This window comes from Equus asinus, chromosome 12, assembly GCF_041296235.1.
Source record: "Equus asinus isolate D_3611 breed Donkey chromosome 12, EquAss-T2T_v2, whole genome shotgun sequence".
NCBI lineage: Eukaryota > Metazoa > Chordata > Mammalia > Perissodactyla > Equidae > Equus > Equus asinus.
This window is the reverse complement of record NC_091801.1, coordinates 64815015-64835466: the sequence shown is the minus strand read 5'-3', so window position 1 is coordinate 64835466 and position 20452 is coordinate 64815015. Positions and strand designations below refer to the sequence as shown.

The 20452-nt window shown below is 42.7% G+C and overlaps 1 protein-coding gene across 1 annotated transcript in view; it reads right to left on the bottom strand.

The window, feature by feature from the left end:
• MAL2 (mal, T cell differentiation protein 2) overlaps positions 1–13862 on the bottom strand; it is a 29243-nt gene extending 15381 nt beyond the window's left edge. Inside the window, exon 1 of the mRNA XM_014867699.3 lies at positions 13569–13862. Coding sequence (XP_014723185.1) covers positions 13569–13700 — 132 coding nt within the window. The 5' untranslated portion in view covers positions 13701–13862. The remainder of the gene's footprint in view (positions 1–13568) is intronic.
• Positions 13863–20452: the final 6590 nt, after the last annotated feature.

Sequence of the window (20452 nt, the reverse complement as noted above, 5' to 3'; positions counted from 1 at the left end):
ATATACTATGTTTTTTTCCTACACATACATACCTATGATAAAGTTTAATTTATAAATTAGGCACAGTTAAGAGATTAACAACGATAACCAAGAATAAAATAGAACATTTATAACAGTATAGTGTAATAAAAGTTATGTGAATGTGGTCTCTCTCTCTCTCTCTCTCAAAATATCTTATACTGTACTCACCCTTCTTCTTGTGATGATATAAGATGATACAGTGCCTCTGCAATGAGATGAAGGGAATGGCGTAGGCACTGTGACGTGGCATTATTTTTGGACCACAGTTGACTATGGGTAACTGAAACTAAAGATAAAGGAGGACTATTGTACACTGGCTTCTGCTGTCACCACTTCTCAGGGAGTTTATTAGCAAAGATCAGCCATAACTTGTTAACTTGTTACTTCTAAGGGCCACGTTTCAGTCCTTATCATGACCTATTTGTACATGTGAGATTATTGCCTATAGAATAATAGTTGCAGCTGTTGTACATGATAATAAACAATAAAATCTACCATCATTTATTGTCACTCTACTATGTTCCGGGCAGGGGAATAGGTACTTTCGATACTCATGGATCTAATATTCAATCAATATCTACTGCCCATCAGGTATCGTGCCAAGTGCTGGAAGTAAAATGGTAAACAAGCTACACTTGGTTTTCATCATCACAGGATTAACAGTCTCTCATAGAAAAGAGACGAGCAAGTGATTAAAACGTTGCTTCATACATGTCACAATTGGGCAAATAGTGGGCACTGCATGTCGCACAGTGAGAGCTCTAAATTCAGATTTGACAAGTCAGGAAACATTCCCTGGAAGCAACAATCTGAAGGACATGGTTAGAGAGAGTAGCAGAGGGAGGAGATGGCTATTTCAGGGCACGAGGTGAGTCTTAAGATGACCTGGTGGGAGCTGAGAGAGAGCCCTGCAGAGCTAAAGGTCAGAGCTCAGCTTGATGAGAGCAGCAGGCACCAAGTGGGCAACGGCCCAGAGGTGTGAGCTGGGCACCGAGCTGAAGGGTCTTGAAGGCAAAGTCAAGGAGTTGAACTTCACCCGAGGGCAATGGGAGACCAGAGATGACCCTGAGCAGGAACTAGCATAATCAGATTTGTATTTAGAAGTTTCTCTCTGGCTAGAGTGTGACAATGGACTGGAGAGGAAAGGACGGAGGGCTGACGGACCACATAGGAGACTGTTACAACAACCGAGTATAATCTAGATTCAAAGCACTGAGGACAGAGAGAAATGAATGAATCAGAGAGAAATTTAGAAGTAGATGTGATGGTAGTCAGTGACTGATCAGATGTGGGACATGACAGCAAAAGAGACAAGGAAAATACCCAGATTTCTGGCTTAGGCAACTAGGAGTAAGTGAGAAAACACAGGAGGAGAAACTGTTTGGGGCTGAAGACAGTCAGTTTTATGAATCTAACAACAGCGGTCTCCTCCATACTACCACTAAAGCAATAAAGGCTATGCCTCCTTTGCATGGCATTCCAGGCCCTTTATGATCTAACCTGTCTTTTTCATCCTTGTCTCTTGCCACTAAGCCCCTCATATTTTACATTACAGAAAAAAATATCTGCAGTAGAAACAAAGCTCTTCCACACCCCAGCGGCCTGACAAATGCTGGCCCACAATGTCATTCCCTTCCCACGTGTATCTGAGAAACTCCCATTCATAGCTCATTTTGAATAGCATCTCATCCAAAAAGTCTTTCCTGAGTTCCACCCAGGCTCAGGGATCCCTCCTTCCCCTGGACCAGCTCCGTATTGTGATATGTTACATCAACGAGAAACATTGTAATTCCATGGCTTTCAGTCCACCTGCGCTATTAGACTTCTTGGCAGTATGCTGCCTTACGTGTCTTTGCATCTGAAGCCATTTATGAATTTACATAATAATCCTTTCCTAACTATCAGTCAGGCACTATGCTAGATTTGGTAACACAAAAACCTAGGCTATACACCTGAAGACACCTACAGGCAAATGGGAATCAACTTCACTGCCCCCTCCGAACACTCTCACAAACGCAAACATACACATACACACACACACACAGGTAGTATCATAAGAGCATGTACATCTGGCACGCAAAAGACTCTCAGATATTTGCTTAGTGAACAAATAAACTCCTAGTTCCCATATGAAAACAGCTGGAACTCCAAATATTAAAAACCAACAATCGCTTGTATTTTGCTTAATGTCCAAATGGCACAAGCCACCAAAAGTTACAAATACAAATTTTAATTCAAGTGTCTAAAGACCCAGTCTTACAACTATTTCTACTTTGAAAACCATTTTTGAAAGCATAACAAATTATCACCTAAGTAATGATAGCTAAAGCACCAATTAATAAATTCATATTTGTGGTGGTACACCTCAAGTCCTAACTTGAAATAAAAAATTACCAATCAACATAGGAAGTTTTATAAAATAAATCTAAGTCATGAATATTAAAGCATATTAAAAAATTTAACCACAATCTTGTTAGTAGCTATGAAAAAAATCATGTTCCTGGTAAAAGATTCTCTACTTTTTCAGACTGTTTAATAAATATTTGAAGGTGATAAGATCTTAAATCTTTCCTTTTTTTCTCAGGCTCTTCTTCATGGGAGCCTTTTCTTACTCTCCCACTACAATCAATCTACGTTACTTTAAATACTGTTTAAGAAATATACATCATTATTAAACACCTATTAATTCAAGAGTCATTTATTAAGAACCTACGTGCAAGTATAAAGGGTAAGAACAAACAATTGGTCACTATTTATTAGCGGCAGGCAGATTTAAATAGATAAGCATAATTATATGATACAGGGTTTATGATAAATTGACACCTGTGAAGAAGAGGCTATCTAATCCCTTGGAATTAAGCATACCATTTAATAAACCTGGACTGGACCTCAAACTGGTCAGTCTCAAATCTACTGCCGGGCACCACAGAAGAACACTCAAGAAAAAAGAAAAACAGCAAGGTTCGTCTCCAGGAGCTCTAAATAAGGGAGACATAGACACCATTAAATCTGATTCAGAGCAGATTTCAGTGGGTGCTATAAAAAGAGCTCAACACTGTGGGCTCCGAGAGGCTGGGAGAAGGAAGAAAAACGGGAGCAAAATCCAGAAAGGTCATCAGGGGAGGCAGGTTTCGAAGCAGGCTTTCAAGGCAGACCAGGGCTTCGATAGCAGATGCCAATGTGAAACAGTACAGATAAACTGTTCTTGTTATACTCAAAATTATAGCCCTTCTAACACCTCAAAGGCTTGGAAACAAAACTAAGTGCTTCTATGCCAAGAAGACAGATTCGCCTCCCCATCTGTGGTATGTGCGGTGCATGGAAGGGGGAGGGGCTGGAGGAGGATGAAAGCCCTTCCTCACAAAGACACACTCACTAGATGCCTAGATCAGAGATTCGGGGAAATCCAGATTTAAGTCCTATTCACAGTCGCTTGGGAAGATAGAGGCCAGAGAACACAACTAAGCCCACTTTGGAGGTCCACCTTCCTTACGGCAAGACTGTCATACTGCTGTACAGGTCACTCGGGGCTCAACACGGTTATTTCTTCTCTACTTCAGGATTTCCTTTTGCCAAAGGCTTCCTTCTCTCCCAAGCTTCCCAACCCAGCTTCAACTTTAAAAACTGAGCTTTTCATAACATTCCACCACTCAGTATACTCGCTTCATGTAATTCTGGATGTTATTTAGCTGAGTATTTCCCAGACACACTGTAATTCTCAGCATCCCTGATCAGTAGAGGTGACTCTGGAGGAAGGCTTGTTTTCAGAGGAGAAAAGAGCACAAAAATGGTTAAAATCTGAGGGAGACCAGTCGATCAAGTATCGTAGCAACTGCAGAGGACACACACTGGGAAGAAGAGTGGAATGCCACGTTCACCCACGTTGCTTTCCTCTGGGATCTGAATCCACATTCTGACCTCTTGTCTAACACTGCCTTCCATTGCTCTCTGGTGTCTGAAAAAGTCTGATAATTATGTATAAAACTCCCAAATGCGCTGCATTTTGAAGTTTCTTTCAGGAACTAAGTCAGGACTCATGTCTCCAAACCTCACGCTCTTACAAAAAGAAGACCAACCCGACTTCCAGATGATGCAAAAGTAAACATTTCCTACAAATAGACAGATGTGTGTCCCCTGCGACACGGTTACCTGTTTCCTTCTGAGCGCAGATTTAGATGTACCTGGCACACGCCTCAAGTGCTCAAATATATTCTGAGTTGTAGTTATTAAACTGCCACACATTCCTAAAACCACAGATCTCCTTTGTGGCTTACCATATGTTTTTCACTTTGGTTTGGCCCCTGCAAGCCAGAAGGGCATGACTTGGCTGAGGCCTTCCCATAAGAAAACCATGGAAGTATTCATCTACACATCACACTGAACCGAACCCTCAGAGTTGGAGTTAAAACATGTTTTCACTAGAAACTGTAGACTGGCAAAAATACACAACCCCATGGGAAAACATGGTATTGAGCAAGCGGCGACTCTTGTAATTCTGGCTGCATGGATTACAGACTTCCCAATTTGTCTCTTATTCGGATGTCTTCTTATATCCCCAAAGGATTCCTTTTGCAAGTATCCTTTTTCTTTTCCAATGTCACCTTTTTCCTAATAGCTTGCTTTTAAACATGCCCTCTGACCTCTTAGCTAATAATTTTCAAACCAATTTGACATCTTCATCTTAGTATACTCTTATTATTCACTACATAAACGGCCAATTCTGACTCTGACCTATTTTCAGTCAATGTTTGGAATGAGAACAGGGAAAGGTAAGTGAATCTGAAGGTATAAAGGACTTGTTAGACAGCCCCTAAGGAAGAATACTTCATTATTTAAACTTTCTGTATATAACACATAACCCTCTCTTTCCAATTCTCCTGTTATTTACATTTTGAGCATTTCATCACTACAGCAGGGAGAATGAACCAACCACCAAGCCTAGAGTTAAAAAAAAGTCTCCCAGTCTGACTTACAGAGTTAGAGTAAGAGGTGGAAGTTAATGAGAACAACAAAAATATTAGCTAGCATTCATTGAGTTCTTATGTTCCAAACACTAGTCTGAGGGTTTTATTTGTACTAATTTAATCCTTACAAACACTGAGAGATAATTACTATTATCATTCCAATTTCACAGATAAGTTAATTGAGGCAGAGAGCCCTTAACAACCTGCTCTAGGCTACAGAGCTAACAAATGTTAGATCTGGGACTTGAACTTGGCGATTGCCTTCTAGAGATTATGCTGTTAATATTACGCTATTCTGCCACCCTCAAAGTTTAGTTTCATTCTAGAGCAGGGTTTCTACCCTTTTTTTTCTTTTTCTTTTTTAAAGATTGGCACCGGAACTAACAACTGTTGCCAATTTTCTTCTTTTGCTTTTTTTTCTTCTCCTCAAAGCCCACCAGTACATAGTTGTATATTCTAGTTGTGAACGCCTCTGGTTGTGCTATGTGGGATGCTGCCTCAGCATGGCCTGATGAGTGGTGCCACGTCCACGCCCAAGATCCGAACCACTGAAACCCTGGGCCGCTGAAGTGGAGCGCACAAACTTAAGCACTCAGCCACAGGCCTGGACCCGGGTTCTTTCTTTTTTTTTTTTGAGGAAGATTAGCCCTGAGCTAACTGCTGCCAATCCTCCTCTTTTTGCTGAGGAAGACTGGCCCTGAGCTAACATCCGTGCCCCATCTTCTTCTACTTTATATATGGGACGTCTACCACAGCATGGCTTTTGCCAAGTGGTGCCATGTCCACACCGGGAATCCCAACGGCGAACCCGGGGGCCGCCAAGAAGCGGAACGTGTGAACTTAACTGCTGCGCCACCAGGCTTGCCCCTGGACGGCGGTTTCTATATTTTCGCCATGGAGTGGCTTGGGGGAGCGGGGGTTGGTTCCCTGAAATCATATCAATTGGTTAGACAAGTACATATGCATTTTTCTGAAGACACAGTCTCTAACTTTCATCAGAGTCACAAAGGGGTTTGTGACCCTCCCCCTGGGAAACTTCAGAATACCTTGTCTCCTTGATAACCCCTCCTATTTTAATGGATGCTGACTTATTGGGTACCTGCAAATGAAACTACACGGTTAAAGAGCGTTTAACATGTTCAACGTTTAACACGTTCAGACTATTTATCATCCAGTGAATAGATTACCTACACTTAACTCCATTTTATACAGAACTTGTATTTCAAAAGACTGCTTTCACTGGGAACATACTCAATCAACAAATACAATAACTGATAGACGTGTTTATAAGGCAGCCCATAGAAGCGTCAATTCATTCACAGTGTGACTGCAGTCAGTGGTAAGAGCGCTGCCTGCCTCTCCAAGCTCAGTCCCTACCAACCTATCTTTGCACTCCAGCCTGTCCCTCATTCCCTGCATGCACAGTCCATTACACTGGCCCGTGCTTCTGCCTAGCACGCTGCCATCAAAACTTTTGCTGGGTAACTAAACTCTGGTACCACGTCTTCCAGAAAGACTTCCCTGGCTAGATGCCATCCCTTTGTGCTTCCATGATTACTGATGCATGTATCCTTCACAGTGCTTACAACAGCTGGTTTGAAATCATGGATTCATGTGCCTGTTTGGCCCACTGGATTGTGAGGTCAGAGTCTGCGGCATTGCCCTAAACAGCTCTGTGTGCTCAGAAACCAGGATGGTGCTTTCTACAGAAGATGTTCAGTTGCATTCTCCTTGAACTGAACACAAACCACCAGTGTGTGTAATGAATCATTCTAGAAGAAAATGCTTCAGAAGTGCAGCTTGGGACACTAGGAACACACTGCTGTCTGGAACCTAGCTTATTCCCCGGAACATGGTGGGTGTTCAAAAATAGGCATGAAGACTAGTGAAGTCAGAACATGTACTTCTCAATTTTCAAGTTATTATTGGCAATGCCTACCATCTAGTACAAGATCTCAGGAGGCTAGGGTGGGAAGTTATGAGGAAGTTGGCACCTTTTGCCAGTCTAGCTCAAGACATCCCATTTTCAATCTTCTTAGGGCCCTAAATTTGTTCAATTTACCTATTTTATTACAATTGCCATTGGAACTTTTGACCAGGGTACTGTTTATCTTGTGCCTTATGCCACCGCCTCCTGCTCGCCTCCATCCATGCCCATCTGTCATCTCACCATGCTGACTTTCATCCAGACTGGTCCTGGACTAGCCCTGGTACAGTTCTGAATTAGAGGTACAAGATGGCAAGGTGTTTTGTTTTTCTATATCAACGAAGGGAAAACAAGCCGCATTCTGGGAAGCAATGAGATGCCATATTGTAGAAGAGGCCTATGTACAACATACACTAAAGCAAAAGAAGCTTTGCTGTTTAGATTTACATTTTAAATCTAAAATTTGAAAGCTTTAAAAATGTTTGAGGATGCTATAAGTTCCACTTTCTTCCTCCCCATCTGACCCGAACTGCCATTTCACTTTCTTAAATAGCTGATGGTCACTCTAAAATGGAAAGCAGGGGCCAGCTCCACGGCCGAGTGGTTAAGTTCGAGTGCTCTGCCGTGGCGGCCCAGGGTTCGGATCCTGGGCATGGACATGGCACCGCTCGTCAGGCCATGTTGAGGCGGCGTCCCACATCCCACAACTAGAAGGACCTGCAACTAAGATATACAACTATGTACCTGGAGGTGGGGGGTGGTTTGGGAAATAAAGCAGAGGTTAAAAAGAAAAAGAAAAAGATTGGCAACAGTTGTTAAAAAAAAAAAAAAAAAAGAGGAAGATTGGCAACAGTTGTTAGCCCAGGTGCCAATCTTTAAAAAAATAAATAAATAAATAAATAAAATGGAAAGCATATCTTACAGGGACGAAATATGTTCTGGCCCCTTTTTATTCTTATTTATATTTTTCCTTGATTTTTAAAATATTCTTTTCACATTTATAGGTAACTGGCTATCACCTGGGTTAACAATGTTCATCTATGTCAATGCCTTGACATCAGCAAGCACTGTACAACTCGTCTCTTTTCTTTCTTTTCACCTCCCTCCTTTAGAAAGTTATTACACAGAAATTAAAAATGTCATATATGGTGATGATAAAAGGACATGGCTCTTTTCATATAAAATAGGACACAGGAACTTCAGGTCAAACTGTAGATGAGAAGAATCATGACATTTTAAGAGCTGGGCAAGACTTAAGAGGACGTCTACTCCAAGGGTGCCCTCCTCACTCCATCCAGCTTCTCTAGAATATTTTCGCACACTGTTCTGTTTGTCCTGCAGAACAATCAAACAGCATTTGTTAAGTACTGCATGTGCATGATATTGGGGATGCCAGACCGGTTCCTGCCCTTTGTCATTACACAGTCTTTTCTATTCAGACATGTCAATGCAGATATGCCATGTTCACAGCTCCTACTACCAGATGCAACATTTCCATAGGGCTCCATAAAACAAATCTCCTCTCTCTGACCTCTTCCTTTGGAGCTCAAGGTGTTCAGGAATTTGTTTTAAAGTTTTCTGAATTTCACTTCTTCATATTTCTTACAGGGCTGCCACTCAGGCCAAATGATTGTTGAAAATAACCATGGCAGGGACATCAGTTTATTTTCTCTTAAGAAGTTTTAAAGTCTTTTCATGTGGATGGAGATTTTTAACCCAGAGGCAAAGGAAAAACCTTAGTTACATGGATAACTCCTCTCCAGCGCTGAAAACATACAACTCCCCTTTGCAATCAAAATCTATTTTCTGGGCAAGAAAAGAAAACTCAATACATCTGAACATTTATGCATTAGTCGGTCTAAAGTCAAAACTTCGGTTGAAAATGACCTGAAATCCCTTCCATAGATTTATCTGCACGACTGCACATGCCTGTTCCCCTCCCCCTCCCTCCCCATCATCCTTTTATTAACATTTATTTTCCTGGCATAATTTCTCTGAGCTACATATTATATTTAAGTTCTGTCTAGCATCATTTCAGGACACGTCAAACGTCAGATGTGTCTCTCTTCTCTGCTTCTTTCCTTTGTCCTAGTTCAGGTTCTTGTCACCCTTCATCCAGACTACTGCCATAAGCCCCTTAACTGGTCTGCCTGCCTCCACTCTCTCCGATTTATAACCAAATTTCACTGCATGAAGATTTCTAAAACACAAGTCTGATCAAGTTTATCCCTGTCCTTCAGCAGCTCCCCATCACAGACGGAATAAATTCTATGCCTTGGTCTATCATTTCTCAGCAAATCACAACTTGAACTTTACCTGCCCTTTCTCCTTCTTCTGCCACCTTCCCACAACTCATGTTAACAAAAAAAAAAAAACCTAATAATTGCCAGAACCTTCTTCATGCCATGCTCTTTCTTGTCTCTGAGGTTTGCACATGCCTTTCTTTCTACCTGGAATTCTCTTTCTCACTTTTTCTGTCTATTGAGTGTCTACTCATCATTTAAGGCTAAACTCAAATGTCGCCATCCCATTAAGGCTGCCTTTCCTGGACTCCCCAGTGGCCAGATGTACTCTACCCTGTTTTTTAATAGTACTTTTCATAAATCAGTTTTATCACTTCAAACACAACATTGTAATTCTTTCTTGCTTTATACTTCACTGTACAGGAATTTCTTTTAAGGGCAGGAGCTATGTTAATTATCTTATTCCAAGGGCATAAAATAAGACCTGATGCAAAGCAGGTTCTTAATTATTTGTTGAGTAAATGAAAATTATTGTGGCATCCCAAACACTGTGGTTAGAAGCATGAGAATAAGAGTCCTAGAATATCTCCAATAAAGAGAAATGTGGATATATACCTTGGGGAATGTAGATAGTTTCCTAAACACTGAAACTGTGAAACACATTGAATTCAATTATGACCTTCATTCTTTTCCATGTTTAATACCGGCTTTCCTGTGCATTATACAAGATAAGCTCATTGAGAACAGGAACCCAAAATATCTTGTTCAGACCAATAGTACAGATGCTCCAATGTTATTTTCTTATAGATAGACATGCCTGGAAAATGCTTTAGCTGTGGTTCACTTTCCATACCACGTCTTTCTTCCCTGAATGCTAGTTATTTTTGTGCATATTCTCTCAACTAGGTTATAAACTCTTTCAGGTGACAGCAAGTCTTCGCTCCCAGAAGAGGGCTTTGCACACAGGAGGTATTCAATACATACCTGATGAATGACATAAAGCATTAATTCAAGAAACATTGAGAGATTTTGAAAATGATAACTTTTGAAGCTGATGTTTTCCAAACTAAAAGGCTTCACTTGGCAAAACTAACTTAGTATTAAACTCCTTATGGCAAGCATGACTTGGTAACTCTGGCTGACTCCAAAAACCGAGGTGCTGACAACTTAGGTATCTAGGAGTGGAGCACACCTACCTCAAGAAACCACACCAAGCACGCGAGGTTGCAACATTCTCCACCTAGGAAGCCAGTGCTATAAATGGTTTTACCTGCTGCTGTTAGGCTGGCACTATTTGTATCTTTTCAATCAGCTCCCCAACAAATGGCTTACACCTGAGAGACTGTGAATGGGGTACAATAAGGGGGATTGGAATCAAATTCTTTAAGCAAAGTTACTGGTTAGCGTGAGAACTGAACTCCAAGATCACGGTCTCATTAGCTTAGCCAACTATTGATAGCCTAGTCTATCTTTGTCAGATGCAGTTTTCACGTGTTAAGTTTTAGACTGCAAAAGGACATAAATAGAGAAATCACGAAGACAGATGGATTTGGAGAAGAGGTCAAAATTAAGAAGGAGTTTGAGTTTGGGGAATCTCTAGAAACACTGGTAGAGGCTAAAATCATGGGTCCTCAGAAAGGACCTTGAGTTCAGAACTGCTCCTGGCTAATTCTCACATTTAATTTACACAGGGAGTGATTTCGGAAGAGGAGCCATGGGAAGCTGAACACTTTAAAGGAATCAGAAAATCAGAGGGAAATTAAGAAAGCTGGGACCAAAGGGGCATCAAAAGTGTTTACTTAGCTCCTCTCTGTGTGTCTGCTCAGCAGGGGAGTTCTCGATAGAGGGGTACCAAAGTGGTCTTGATCTCTGCTCTCTTAAAGCATACAATCCAATATCTCTAAGTGGTCTGGAAGGATGAGAGCTAAGAAGGAGCTATAGTTTGGCTACAATGTGGTCTCTTCTTTATCTAAGGTCACTGGTTTTACTGGAATATTTTGACCCTTTTATTTTTGGGGGTGTGCGGTGAGGAGGAGGAAGGTTGACATTTAAGTAGAAGAGGTAATGGAGGGCGAAGATTGAAACCTATCAAGATGTTTGGCCATAAAAAGTGAAAAGTAAACTGTTTTTTACTGTTCAGCTTTTGGAAGTGATGCCGTTCTATCTAGATATGGGTCCTAGACATGTTTCGGGGGTAAGAAGCCAGAGGAAATGAAGAGATAAAGGGAAAAGACTGGATATTTCTGTGAGTCTGGAATCTGTCCTAGACTGGGGAGTGGTAGGAATTCCAGCAGAGAGAGAGAATTCACATTTGAATGTGAAGAGCTGTCTTGCCCACAGAGCCCCGATAAAGACCTCCCTCAGTGGCTCCCAGCCACGACTGTACATTAGAACCTCCAGGGAGCTTTTAAAAAAAGCGAGCCGACTCTGGGCGCTCCCCCAGAGATTCTGATTTAATTAGTCTGGGCCGGCAACAGTATTTTTAAAAGCCGCCCAAGTAATTAAGTACAGCAGGAGTTGAGAACTAACAACTGGGCTAGATAAAGAGATACGGAGGCGGGGGAGAGGAAAGAGAATAAATCACCTTCTGCCTTTTTTCCCTCAAAATTAAGCAGTGTTTCCCAAAGTAGCACATGATTGCAGGTGGTTCTTGAGATGGTATATGATTTGACGGCACATGGATAAGTCTTCTTGGCGTTTACATACATATATAGTTCCATATATACATATATATATCTTTACATATACACATACATATATAAACATATATTTGAATATTAGAAAAAATACAACCAGCATATCAAATTTGAGAATTCATGTATAATATCGCTTAGAGTGAGGCTAAGGGAGGTACTGAAGTTTAGAAAGTGAATATATTTAAATGAACATTCTGTAAACTCTTGTACAGGTGGAATGCGGATATGGCAAAAACTTCTAAAAGAGGTATGCAAACAAATGGAGTTTGGTGAACACGGAACTAAAGCAACCCAGAATCTATAAAATCTTGTCCCCACCTCTTTCTCTTCCAAACGTGTCTCCCTCCGCACAGCAGTGCAGCCGGCCCAACGCCATCCTCTCCTCGCTCTCCTCATGGATGCCCGTGCCTCATCCCAAGCACTCAGATGCTTCTGAAACGGCCTCAGACTCAAACCAGCCTCTTCTAGCCTCACAGTCACGATCCGATCGTAACTGTAGCTCACTTGTTTCCTTTTTCATATTCAAATCTGAGCTAAACTTAACTTAGGGTGTCTTAGCCACCCTTAGCATAATAGAACAGAAAACCAACGCTCACAAGGCGTTCCAGCCCCACAAGCATAAAAGTGAAACGAAGCAACTCAAATCCAGGTTATTCAAACTCAAAGGAGGGGGTGAGGGGTAAGAGATGAAAACCCCACGCCGAGCAAACAAAACCAGCCTGCAGGAAAAGCACCGACTCGCTAACATTTCACCCTGTATTTGCCATTCTCAGGCATGATGCAACCTTAGGTTGCCCAATTTATATTTGCACATTTTCCCCTTGTCCACAACGAGCTCCGAAAGCTTCCAACTCCATAAAATTCCTCTTAAAAAGCTCAAGTCTCTAGCCCAAGAAGGTTGCACGACAGGCCAGGTGACCTCATCTTCACCTAGGCCCAAGAAAGCGTGCTGAGAAGGCTGGCAGTTGCAGAAGGAGCCCAGGAAGGGAGAAGGCACGAAGGCAGCCAGCGGGGAACTTGACAGCCAGGTTTGTACCTTTCTCCCTCCATTCTCAGGCCCGCCCACTTGCTTAGAAACTACCAAGGGCACGGTACAGACTTCACCTTGTCCCCTGCCCTGTTTCCAGAGCCCTGCTCCTCTCCGCAATCCAAAGGACACTAATAATAACAAGGGCAAAAAAAATGCCCAAGCCTTCCTCCCCCTCTTCCTGGTACCTCCCGCCCCCGCCCTTCCTAGGATGGCAGCCTCCCGGTCGCCAGTCATGGGCTACACCTCTGCACCACCCAACAAAATGGCAGGTTAGCAACAGGCGAGGCCGTGAGCGCCTGCTCTGGCTCTAGCCCCGCGCGGTCCCGGGCCAAGCCAGCAGGCGTCTCTGACGGCGCCCCCAAGCCCGAACACCCTTCTCCTCTCAAAGTCCCCAATCCTCGGCCCCACCGGGCCGCCTGCTCTCTCTCTTGTGGCCATTTCTGTCGCCAGCGGGGAAGCAGGTGCCAGCGTAACAGGTGCCAGGACAGAGGGCCCGGGTGGCTGCGCCGCCGCCCAGCTTCGGGCTGCGCTGGGCATCGAAAGGACCCCAGGAGGGGAGCAAGAAGAGGCCACGTCGAAAGGAACGGAGCTGGAGGCGTGCGCAGAGGGAGACCGCCCGGGGGACAAGGATGCCGCTGCCCGTCCTCGCTCCCGGGCCGCGACCCTCGCCGAGGCTGCCCCACTTACAATCTCTAGGCAGACGAAGGCGCCCGAGTAAGTCCGCAGGATGTCGGGGCCGGCGGGCAGGGTGACCCGGGGCGCCGGGAAGGATACGGCGGGGTTCGGGGGCGGCGGGACTGCCGCTCCGCCGGCCGACATGCTGCCGCTGCCGCTGCCGCTGCTGCGTCTCCGCGCGCAGCCGCCTCCCTCCGCCCGCCTCCGCGGCCCAGGATCCCGCCGCCGCCGCCGGCGCTCGGGTCCGTGGGGTCCGGGCGCGCCGCGCGGGAGGGGCGTGGCCGCGCTGCCCAGGGCCTGGCGGGGCCCCGCCCCGTCACGTGGCCCAGGTGAGCCGCCTCCGCCCTGGCGCCCTGGCCGGTCACGTGCACAGGTGCGGCCGTCACCTGGCGCGGTCCTTCCTGCTCCGGTCTCGTAGCCCCGCTTTGGGCCAGCGCCCCGCGCTCCTGGAGCCTCCCAACGCCCGGCCCCCTGTCCTGCTCTTTATTTGTTCTTGCTGTCCCTCCTCTTCCTTTTCACCTGTTTTCTTCCACCTGTCCTTCCCCCAACTCTCACAGCTCCTCTAATCAACTTTACTCACTTTCACTGGAGGACAGGTCTTCGTTGGAGCTGTGACTCAGAAGGTAAAATCAAAGTCACCAGTCCCAACTAAAAAGTGGAGTGGATCTGCTTTAAATGGGACTCTAGTGGGATTTTTAAATCACCACTAGGACAGCGTCGCGCGTTGGAGTCACTTCCAACACCTGCTGGTGGTGGCTGCCCGGGAGGGAACCGGCTGCTTTGTGGTGTGCCCATCTGTGAAATGGGGATGCACATGATGAACATGGATCATACCTACCTCGAATGGATGCTCCAATGACATGATATAACATGAAAAGAGTTTGGCGCATAATAACCGCTCCTTAAATGATAGCTGATAGCTATTTTTCTAATTTTTTCACATGCACATATCACGCTCGTGTGTACACATGATGTTGCATAGGTTATATTTTCCACATAAAACTTTAATTATTGATTTCACCTGTCTGAAACAGTTCTCCTTGCTGTTGTCTTTTAAACACTTAAAAGGATTAAGATAAAAAGGGGGCTATTCTATGTAGTTTGGACTCTCTGGCCCAATTTATCCCCTTGCTATCTTCGGTGTTAATGTCAAAATTTTATAAACGAAATAAAGAGAATGAGATTATTTTTCTCAAAGATCAGCTGAAGATAAAGTACAACACCAGCATATACATGTAGACCAGGTTGGAAACAGTATTCGCTAACATCATCAGACATTCTCCAAATTGACTACTGATCTTGTCTGTCAGGTTTAGCCTTTGAGGAACTGTGTTTAGCTCTATGCCCTGGTCAGCAGATTTTAGTCATTCTACCTCTTTATTATTTTAATAAGCGAAACTCATAGGTGTGGTGGCAGCATCAGGGTAGAAACCACAAAACAGGGTGTGGGTGAAACCTTTTGTACATACTGCCTATCTCCTCCACCTCTTAGTCATCACTTTCTGATATGTAATGTGTGGTATTTATTAAAGGAAATTTAAAGATTTCTAGACTGATTTATTTCATCAATGAACTCTGTTCAGAATCTGATTAGAATAGAAAGATCTTTCAGTCTGGTTTATTTTATGCCTAACATTTCTCAATAAGCACCTAAAGAACTTTTGAGGGGAAGATTTCTTCAAGATCTTCATCATGGAGGTGCTCAGCAACTATGATGGGCTCCCCAAATTTCGGTGAATAAACTTAAAAATGACTCTGGAGTTTCCAGAAGCACTAATGACTCAGAAGAACCTCAGCTGTGTTTGTTTAAAAAATTGCCACCAAGGGGAAAACTTTTCACTGTGTCCCTTCCAGAACCCTCCTCGCTATACCATGTGTCCCTGACCATCCTTGCTTTCTTCATTCTACCTGCTTCCACAATGACCAGTGGGATGAAAAAGATTGTCATCGAAGCCTCTTCTATTATTGTAAGGTATTATTTGCTTAAAAGCGAATTCCTGCCTAGAACAGTTTCCCTCTCTTATGACCACTACCCAAAACTCTTTTCTCTTGGTGGTACCAGTTTCCTTCTAATGAAGGTAACACTTCTGGAATCAAAGGAAGAAAAGCACTCATCCCCACCCCCACCCCACCATTCTGTCTCTTCCTCTACATAATTGAGTGTGAGCTCTTAACAGTTTCACTTCTCTGTTCTTTCCCCATCTTGTTTCCATGGTTTACTGACCTCCAGCATGACTTTTACCTTGCTCACGGACTTCTTTTGGATCTCATCTTTTGGAATGTCATCATTCATATTCATGACACTTTCAACAATCTTGCCTCACAACCACTCACTACGTTCAGTGAGGTGAAATCACGTCTGGATCTACCTTATCACTTGGAATTTTGCTACTGCCATTCTTTTGAATGCTAACGTTCTCTATGATATCTATCTCCTATTCATCTAACTCTCCTTCATTCTCAATCCTACTTTCTCTTACTTTTCAGGGAGTTTTAGGACATCTAACCAGTAATACTTGTTTCCTTGAAAACAGGACCATCAATCCAGGTATCGAAGGCGAACATCTGGGAGTTTCCCTTAGTACCTCCTCTCCTGCCACATATTTAGTTAGTTATGAGGTCTGGCAGTTCTACCATCTTATTCTCTGGGATGTGTCCACTTCTCTCCATTCCCTCTGTACTTACTCTGTCATAGGATACTATTCCTTCTCACAACAAATACCCTAACAGTCTTGTTCCCTCCCTTGTGCTGTCTACACAGCTATCACAATGATTTCTAAGCAAAAAATTGATCACAGCCACTCCTCTACTTAATTTGAAACACCCTGGAATGCATTCAAGGAATTTCTGGGGTGCAGATTCAAATGAACTCTCTGACCTCACTAGTCCTATTAATCCACCTAAAGGTCCAATAACTCCCCTGCCTCCACACCTTTACACATTCTCCTCCCTCGAATGGAACACCCTTTCTTCTTACCACTCCTCTACCTCAGATCTATTTCCTGCATAATTCTTTTGGGTCATAAGGGCAATTCTTTTTTGTTCTTTTTGGTGGGAAAAATTGGCCCTGAGCTAACGTCTGTTGCCAGTCTTCCTCTTTCTGCTTGAGGAAGATTGTCACTGAGCTAAAATCTGTGCCAGTCTTCCCCTATTTTGTGTGTGGGATGCTGCCACAGCATGGCTCGACAAGCAAAATGTAGGTCCGTGCCTGGGATCCAAACCCTTGGACTCTGGACTGCTGAAGTGGAGAGTAAGAACTTAACCACTAAGCCACCAGGCTGGCCCCTATAAGGGCAATTCTTTATGGCAGCCCTTCTCTTGCCATTGAAGATCATGTAGGGCTCCCTCCCACCCAGTGTGTTTCTATAACCTGATGTGCTTACTTCACACAGAACACTTACTTCACTAAATTGAAATTATATTTTCATTTGTCTCACATCCCTTAACTAGTGTTGTGTAACAGGATATTAAATTGAAAAGTTCAGTGGAGGCATCAAGAGATGATAGATATCAGAAAATGTGAGCTGTGAAACAGACCACCAGAAGTTTTAAAGTAGGCTGTTTGAGAACCTATTCAATAATCTAGAAACCCTTCACTTCCATCAAGAATATGGAATGCTCAGGAATGAGAATTTAGAAAGAGGGTGATTTATGGGAGAGCTGTGCTGGGAATCTCACTTCACTCCCCTCCTCCTTCATCCCTTCTCCCATATTGAAGGAAGCAGCTGAGATTTGTTCACATTATGTAATAAGAGCTCAAGCAGTATCAAGTGACCAAATTAACTCTGCATGTAGATTTCTCTGCTTCATCATTACTCTCTTCCTTTCTTCCTGTTTCATAAGAAGTGTTTCTTTCCCTATCCAAAGTTGAACCCTGTCTCAGCTTCTCATTGTTTCACCTTTGTACTTCCCTTATGAAATTGATCCATTAATTTTCCCTTCTCTCTCTTCAATTTTCAATTTCCAGTTCACACTCAATTTTTCCTTCTCTATGAACGTATACAAGTTTCCCCTGTCATCAAAAACAGCAACACTTGACTTCTGCCCAAAATAGAATAACCAGGACTGGATTTACCTGCCTGGCTGAAACAACTAAATCCCAAACTATGTGAAACACTGGTTTTCAGACATTGAAAATCAGGCAATGCAGGATAATGATCTTTTAGAGATGGGAAAGAAATGACATGAGCCCTGTTATTTTCTCAGTTTAGAGAGAGTTTCTGGAGTACAAGTGAGGGAGACTCTGGTGGAGGGCAGCTGTCTCCATGAACAGAGGTGGTGAACCTGGGAATTTGAGGAGGACCAAGGGAGCTAGAGTTCACAGAGTACGAGAATGGAAAGAGCTGCATACAGAGAAAGCTTTGAAGGTGAACAAATGGTCCCCCTTAAATATTCAGATGAATGTTTATCAGCACATCAAGGTAGGTGACTTATCTGAGGCCAGGGAAGAAGCATTCCAAAGGAGCAGAGAAACAATCCTAGGAATTCATCCAAGGACAGGAATAGTTCATGTTTCCACCATCTGGAGTGGAAGATCTCCTACTTAATGGAGCACTGGATATAGTGTTAAGAAAAGCATTGTCTCAATATTGAGGCAACATCAACCTTCGAAAAGAGGCTGCTCTGGTCCTGCCTGAGAAAGCCTTTTCAAAAGCCTCAAAATACTTAAATCATTTCCAGTTAGCTCAACTAAATCACAGAACATGCTCAAGAATATTAAGGAATACAAAAATGTCCAGCAACCAATAAGATAAGGTTCACAATGTCTAGCATTCAATTAAAAGTTACCCGTTATGTGAAGAAGCAGAAAATATGAAACATAACAAGGATAATAATCAGCCACTGTAAACAGACCAAGAAATGATACAGATGATTGTGTTGGTAGAAAAAACATTGACAGTTCTTACAAATATATTCCGTATTTCAAAAAATAGAGTAAGATTGAGCATGTTATGTAAAAAGGACCAAAATTGAATTTCTAGATATGGAAACTACAATCTCTGAGATGAAAAATACTCTGCAGAGAATTAACAGAAGATTAGATACTGCAGAAGAAAAGATTAGTTAACATGAAGACATAGAAATGGAAACTAAAATAAAAGACACAGAGGAAAAAAAGACAAAAAAAATTAATAGCATAGGAGCAGTGGGATAAATTCAAGTGCTTTAATATATTTGTAAATAGAGTCTGAGCAGGATAAGAGAGAGACAGAAAAAAGTTTTAAAGAACTCATGAGTGAAAGATTCCCCAATTTGATCTAAATTATACCAAGAGAGATAACATTTAATAAACCTCAGGAATTGGAAACACGAAGAAACCCAAACCAAGGCACATCATAATCAAATGTCTTAAAAGCAGTGATAAAGAGAAAATCTTCAAAGTAATCAGCAAAAAAGATGCATGACATACAGAGAAACAAAGATAAGAATGGTAACAGACTTCTCGTTGGAAATAGTAGAAGCAAGAAGACAGTAGAACACATCTTTAAGGTACTAAAAGAAAAAAAAAAAAAACCCTGTCAACCTAAAATTCTGTATGCAGTAAAAATGCCTTTCAAAAATGGAGATAAAATATAGACATCTAAAATCTTTTGGTTTATCTTTTAAGACAGTTTTTTAAGAGCAGTTTTAGGTTTACAAAAGAATTGGGACAGGAGTATAGAGATTTCCCACGTACCCTCTGCCCCCACACAACTGTAGGCTCCCCCATTTTCAGTGTCACTCACCAGGACGGTACATTTTATACCAAGGATGAACCTACTTTGGCACATCAAAGTCACCCAAAGTCCAGAGTTCACTCTTGGTTTTGCACATTCTATGGGTTAGGACAAATGTATAATGACATATATCCACCGTTTTAATATCATACAAAATATTCTCACTGCCCTAAAAATCCTCAGTGCTCTGCCTAGTCCTCTCTCCTCCCTACCTCCACCCCTAGAAACCATTGATCTTTTCATTGTCTCCATAGTTTTGCCTTTTCCAGGATACCAGACAGTTGTTACATACAGTAACATACATGTAGCCTCTTAGATTTGCTTCTTTCACTTAGTAACATGCATTCAATGTTCCTCCATGTATTTTTTTTAACTCCTAGCAGTTTTTTCTTTTCTTTAAAGATTGACATATTAGCTAACATCTGTTGCCAATCTTATTTTTCTCTCTCTTTTCCTTTTCTCCCCCAAACCCCCCAGTACATAGTTGTATACACTAGTTGAAGGTCCCTCTGGTTGTGCTATGTGAGATGCTGCCTCAGCACGGCCTGATGAGCAGTGCCAGGTCCGCCCCTAGGGTCCTAACCAGCGAAACCCTAGGCTGCGAAGTGAAGCACGCGAACTTAACCACTCGGCCACGGGGCTGGCCTTTCCTCCATGTATTTTCATGGCTTGATATCTCATTTCTTTCTAGCTCTAAGTAATTTGCCATTGTCTGGATGTCCCACAGTTTATTTATCTATTCATCTACTGAGGGACGTCCTTGGTTGCTTCCACGTTTCGGCAATTGTGAATAACATAGCTATAAATATTTGTCTGCAGTTTTTTGTGTGGAATTAAGTTTTCAGCTCAAATATCAAGGAGCACAATCCCTGGACCCAATGGTAAGAGTGTTTTGTAGGAAACCGCTAAATAGTTTTCCAAAGTGGCTGTACCATTTTGCATTCCCACTAGCAGTGAATGAGAGTTCCTTTTGTTCCACGTCCTCACCAGCATTTGGTGTTGTCAGTGTTCAGGCCATTCTAATGGGTGTGTAGTGGTATCTCATTATTGTTGTTTTAACTTGAGTTTGCTTGATGACATATGATGTGGAGCATCTTTTCATGTGCTTATTTACAATTTGTCAATCTTCTTTGGTGAGGTGTCTCTTAAGAGCTTTGGCCCATTTTTTAATCAGGTTGC